The 6,427-nt window shown below is 32.4% G+C and overlaps 1 protein-coding gene across 2 annotated transcripts; it reads right to left on the reverse strand.

Annotated features, from left to right (window-relative positions):
- Positions 1-1,664: 1,664 nt before the first annotated feature.
- Positions 1,665-3,858, reverse strand: LOC128161303 (uncharacterized). Of its 2 annotated transcripts, none has more exons than XM_052824561.1 (3): positions 3,462-3,858; positions 2,843-3,058; positions 1,665-2,623 (listed from the first exon to the last, which is right to left on the reverse strand). In XM_052824561.1, the coding sequence occupies exons 1-3, from the start codon at positions 3,805-3,807 to the stop codon at positions 2,370-2,372; spliced, it is 816 nt and encodes a 271-aa protein (XP_052680521.1). In that variant the 5' UTR covers positions 3,808-3,858; the 3' UTR covers positions 1,665-2,369. The 2 variants fall into 2 exon arrangements, with proteins under 2 accessions (XP_052680521.1, XP_052680520.1); XM_052824560.1 differs by having other exon boundaries at positions 2,843-3,061.
- Between the last annotated feature and the right edge of the window lie 2,569 nt (positions 3,859-6,427).

Below are 6,427 nucleotides of genomic sequence, written 5' to 3' on the forward strand. Positions count from 1 at the left end.
CGAAAATATTTTGTTAATACATGTTGAGCAATTATTTTTTTATTACAAGAGCTTTCATTCGATATCAAGTTTGACGGGCTGGCCCCTCAAATTAGGGGCAAAAACATCTCTGAAGTCTTTCTTCAATAGCACTTTACTGAGAAATATTTTGTAATATATTAAAGAAGCAAAAATGTTAATCTTACAGTTATTTAACTATTCATTATAAAAAAATTCATGCCTTACGTAATTAGGGGTTTAAAGGGGCAAGAAGTCCAACATTTTGATCACTTATATCACCAAAAGGACAAATATTTTGAAAAGCAATATAGAATAAAAGATGCTTAGAATGATGTTCTAAACAATATGCAACCATCAAAATTTCGTTCTGTGGCCCCAATAAGGAGATAAGGGGTCGGCCCCGAAAACGTTCTTTCCAAGATAGCTCAAGAACGGTGATGAATTTCTAAACACTTGTTGAACAAAATGTTTAATATCAAAAGACATTTTATCTGACATCAAAAAAGGGGCTGGCCCCTCAAATTAGGGGCCAAAAGGGCTCTGAAGTCTTTTTTTCAATAGCACTTTACTGAGGAGAAATTTGTAATATGTTTAAGAAGCAAACATGTTTATCTTTAAGTTATTTAACTTTTCATTATATAAACAAATTTATGCGTTACGTAATTAAGAAATTTAAGGGGCCTGAATTTCAAAATTTCGATCACTTGTATCATAAAAAGGACAAATATTTTGAAAAGCAATATAGAATAAAAGATGCTTAAAATGATGTTCTAAACAATATTCAACCATCAAAATTACGATCTCTGGTCCCAATAAGGAGATAAGGGGTCGGTCCTAAAAACGTTCTTTCTAAGATAGCTCAAAAACGGTAACGAATTTCTAAACATTTGTTGAACAAAACATGTTTAATATCAAAAAAAGTTTTATTTGACAACAAAAAAGGGGCTGGCCCCTCAAATTAGGGGCCTAAAAGGCTCTGAAGTCTTTCTTCCATAGCACTTTACTGAGAAATATTTTGTAATATGTTTAAAATGCAAAAATGTTAATCGTTCAGTTATGCATCCATATATAATAAAAAAAAATCTCATATGTTACGTAATTAGGGGATTTAATGGGCTCAAAGTCTTTTGATGATAACTTTAAATTGTGAAGTATTTTGTAATACATTATAGAAGCAATTATATTTATCGAAACACCATACACCTATATATAAATGACAATTGTTTACTCCTTTGTTACGTTATTAGGGTTTAAGGGGCCAGAAGTCCGATAGTTTGATCTTTAATATATAAAAATGGAGAAAAATTTCGTATAGTAATATTGAACAAAAATGCTCAAAATAATGTGCTTAACGATATGCAACCATCATTGTTTTGTTACCTGGTCCCTTAATGGAGTTATAGGGCCGGCCCCAAAAAAGATCTTTTCCAGATATCTCGAGAACGGTATATAATTTCTAAACTTTTGTTGAAAACAATCTTTAGATTCCCCCGCATTTACTGATATGTTTCGTTGATGAAGATCAAAGGCAATTCCATTTCCTTTTCTTAAAATCGGACGGAAGACCTCCTCGTTGCTCGCAGCGAGACCGTGTCTTGTTATTATTATTATTATTATAAGAAAAAGGCAAAACAACAGTTGTGATTTAAACTTTAATCAAGTGATGCTGCTTTAGAAATAATCGAAATGGTATTGATATGTTTACACATTCAATAAGAAAAACATGATGAATTACATTTCTGAGCATCCGTTGTTAAAGAGTTAACAATAAAGTTGTGCGATAAAAAACAATCAATACCAATATTTTTATATAAGTTCCAAACAAACCCTGAACAATTGATAAAAAATGATTAATTAAGCCGTAAGAGTAAAAATACTATGATCAAGATATTTTCATCCAATCTAAGACTAAAAATGCAAAACTGTGTTAGCCAAAAAAGGCTTAAAGCATTATAAGGACTATAATAACACAACATATCGATAGCATATCAATAAAGTTGCATGTGTATGGCTTGAAGGCAATTGCATTTCACAATGAAATCATCATGAAACAAACTCTTACTTATACCGAAAGTGTTTGTCTCTTTTACTTAGTGTTTATACATCTAGTAATGTAGCATGGTCAGGTATCGATTTTGTATGACGTCACAAGTATAACGCAGCTACAGCGAAAGACCTAATCGTTGCTTGCTCGTCTCTAGTTTTTGTTACATTCGTAACTTTGTTCTATATTATCTTGACTTGATCATTAATCGCAATGATTTTTTTATTTAAGAAAAAAATATATACCAACCGTTAATTATTTTTATCCTATTCTAAATTCAACTAACTTGTAATATCAATAATTGAAGAAATATTTCTTCTTTTTTTCACAAATAAAGTCCGTTGACAACAACTTCCTCAAGCACTATTGCATTGTTGCCATTTATAGCATTCGGGTCATCTGTGATATAGTTAGGATGAACTATCTTTAGAGTGACGTATCTTCCATAACGTGATGGTCTGCATTCAACGGTAATTATATCCCCCGTCTCACTGGGCCCTGGGTAAGTGCCACAAGTAGCCATCTCTGACCAGACAGAAGAGTTTCCCACCCTTATCTCCACACTGTGAAGCCACCGACCTGTAACATGTTAAGACGTTTCATATCTGACATTGTGCCATTTTGCTATGTTACATGTAACAGTTAACTCAACTTTCAAAGATTTTAATGAATATCTTGTTTTGCTTTTATACGTCATATTTATAACCTTCCATGGACATTTGTTTTTCCTGTGATTTTACAATTGTCATGTATTAAAGGATATACTGAATAAAAGCTTATATCACTGGAAAAAAATACCATAGTCATCGGCGCGGTTAAACATAACCACATCCCTAATGATACTGATTTTTTCAAGGTCGATCGTCACCCAGGGATACGGTTCAAAATACGTGTGAAATTTTCCAGGTGCATTTGTTATCCCATCTACAAGGTAAATGAGCTTGTGGCTGGCATATGTCTCGTAATCTTTATAATTTGAACTGGCAGTGACGGGCTTATTCAAAGACAGGATTTCTGCTAATATGAAAAAATAAAAAAGTAATAGTTGTCTTTACTAGTAATAATACCTGAAAATGAATAATAAATGTCATTATAAACGATGAATTCATTCATTTCTTAAATTGACCCCCCAATGTAGAGTGAGTTAAAAGAGATCGAAAATATCCATCAATGAATAACATTTGATTAAACGAAGTGAATATAAATGATGATATTCATTTTTGTCTCTAATTCGCTATTTAATTGGCTTAAATGTCTAAGTTTGATGTTAACATATAAAGTCTGAATGTTTTATTATTAATAATTCATGAAGTTATTTTTAACAAAAATTATATTAAAAAGTATTGAATTATTTCTTTTTCATGTAAAACTTAAAAAACGAAACGAAATATGCTACATTAAATGAAGCATGACTAACCTGCTCTGCTACGATATTCCCAATCGCCTCCAATATAACTTCCATTTCTATCAATATGTGTCAAAAAAGTTCTCAATAACTTACAAGATAATTGCTGAGAGCTAAACAGATATCCAGAACATACAGAAACGCTTTGAAAACACGCCAGTGTACACGAAGCAAAGCTTAGATTAGGGAAAGAGTTTATATAATACCATGCAGGCATCGGAACGACTCCGTCGAAGGCTACATCTCTCTCAAAACGTACGCTTGCATTACAAGAACCGTCTATGTAATTCCAAATATCAGTTGTCAGAACAATAACAGTCCAAAAAGTCGTATACGGTAAAAGGACTCGTATTTTCATGTTAAGGTGAAAGCAAAATAAGATTTTTACGTATATAACTCTTTTCTAGAAGCTTACAGATACGTAATGTTTTTAAGCTAATGACCTCTTCCTGTTTTGAAGAAGAAGTTAACCAATCAAAAGTCATTTAGCTTATTACTGCGTCTTTGCCAACCAAACAATTTTGTTCAAAAGTATCCGATCATGAATAATCAAAAATGTTGCACATTGCTTTTGTAGAAATGAATTGTTCTGTAGTTCATTTATTAAATATGTGTTTTTATAACTTTTGAAAACTATGTGTGACAATTCGTTTGCCTGAATAGGTTTAGATCGATAATCTATACATTAGTTATTTGAAGAAATACCTGGTATTTTTTCAAATATAAACAAAAACTAGATGCTGTCATTAGACAGTAATACCCGCACCATGTGTTTGCCCCTAAATAACACTGTTTTGTACCAGTTTAATTAAAAATGAAGGCTATATGCAAGCTCCGGTAATACAATTAAAATTTATAATTTTCATAACTGAAGGATGAGATCCCTTCCCATATGATAATACACATCGTGACATGAGCAGCACTTTATGTGCAATTTGGGGTAGAACTGTTTGCAGTGAATTTTCAGTTAATCAATAATCTTAACATTTTATGTCATAGAAAGTATAATGGTCTACATAATTATTACAAACAAAATTAAAAATTAAATTATGCCCCCTCCCCGTGGCAGTTGCCAGTTTTAGATTTGCTTCTGTGTGCCTACATGAACATCATCGTGTGCACAGATTTAGAGAAGGGGTGGGAGTGAGGGGTCCAGACCCCCCCCCCCCCCCCATGAAAATTCATTTATATCAATTGTAAAACTACCAAAAATACACCTTGGACCCCAATGCTCTTACAGACATGTAAACGCTCAAACCCATTGCGCTTCAATGTTAGGTAACATTATTTGGGGGGTAAATATTTAATCAATATTTAATATACTTTATTGTTTATCTCAATAGAAAGTATACATGTACATTACAATATGCAGGTGTCCTGCACCACCTTAAAGCTGTTATTTACCTAATAAAATAGTGCAAGCGGATTTGAAGAATAGGTCATAAAAATACATGCATGTTACAAATGAATGATCTTTGTCTGAAGTTACGTACACAACACAGGTCTGCATGTCTCATTAGTGGGTACTAGTTTTACCCAGCTCTTCGATTAGATGGGTTCACGTGTATATATACATGGGTGTTGCTAAAACGCGGAACGGAAAATGGAACGGAAAGCGGAACGGAAGGGAAAACGGAAAATCTTATCTAATGTTATTAACCTCATAGATTTGTTAATCATGCTAAAACGATATACTTTAAGTACCTTTTTAATTTTTTTTGAAAGATTAGCAATATTAGATTATTTATTCAAGAATATTTATTTCCTCAAAATTAACACTACATGCATTGACCACTATATTCTGTCCCAAAATATCCTCGATTCACTTTTTGCTGTATATTTATATATACCTCAGGGTTCAAGCAATTCTCTTTTAGAAGCATTAAACATTCTCATTATTCTTTCTTTAAAACGTCCTCTCTAGCTTATCAGCTGGTATAAATACACGGCTAAAAATAAAGAAGTCTACGGGGTTTTGCATTTCAACAGACCCGGATGATAGTGTTGAAAAATTGTGCAAGGTCTTCTGAGTGACTTCCAAATGGAGAAAAGATGTCAACATTTTCCATTATAAATCGTCCAAATGTGCTGCATGAATATTTTGGGATCGACAGACTATAGTCCCAATATATAATCGGAAAATCAAACCAGGCAACTTCTAGAGCTCTCTATTCGGATCATATGTATATAGCTGCTGGAATAAACAACTGCTTAGTAATGCAAACGTAAACAAAATTGCATTGCTAAAAATACTAGTTTCACAAATTACTAGTCTCACAAATTACCGGGTATTTTAATGTTAACTGTATTTTAATTTTTAATGTCGTCAGTCCTACGGGTTTTTTTTTCTTCCATCTCAATGATACTGTATCGTCTGTATGATAAAAGATCGTCTAGAACACCGAAAATTCAATTTTGATGTAAGTATATACATGTACATCATATTTGAAATATAAAAATACTCAAAACACGCATAAAACGCTTTCACTAACTGCGTACGTTACGCTGTTATGCCAGCAATACCATATAAGAAAAATAAGTAAAAAGTTATAGCTAATTTGCTCGTTTAATCATGTTAATGTTTCACAATTCGTATACATTTGATTTTTCCGTTTCCGTACTCAACTAAAGCTGAATGAATACAATGCTATAATTGATAGACATTCATATGAATATTAACGACGTGTTGATAATCATTCATTAGATATAAATAAAAGATACAAAGTAAATCGTTTCTGGCCAGTCTATACCCTTTTTAAGCAATAAACGTGATGATATTTTCCATTCCGTTCCGCTTTCCGTTCCGTTTTCCATTCCGCGTTTTAGCAACACCCATACATGCATGTCTGTGTTTTTCGTATGCAGAAAAGGATTAATTAAGATCAGCTAAAGGAATTCATTATTGTGTTTTAATTGGATTATCATTATGATATTGACCAATTTAGGTAAGCATAATACATGTAGTAGCAGTAGCATAA

The sequence above is a fragment of the Crassostrea angulata genome, chromosome 8, assembly GCF_025612915.1.
Source record: "Crassostrea angulata isolate pt1a10 chromosome 8, ASM2561291v2, whole genome shotgun sequence".
Classification (NCBI taxonomy): domain Eukaryota; kingdom Metazoa; phylum Mollusca; class Bivalvia; order Ostreida; family Ostreidae; genus Magallana; species Magallana angulata.

Coding starts and splice junctions, on each gene's coding strand:
- LOC128161303 (XM_052824560.1), bottom strand. CDS start 3,807: ATGAAAATACGAGTCCTTTTACCGTATACGACTTTTTGGACTGTTATT. Junction 3,062..3,461: donor GGAATATCGTAGCAGAGCAG/GTTAGTCATGCT, acceptor TTTTCATATTAG/CAGAAATCCTGTCTTTGAAT. Junction 2,624..2,842: donor TAACCGCGCCGATGACTATG/GTATTTTTTTCC, acceptor AACATGTTACAG/GTCGGTGGCTTCACAGTGTG.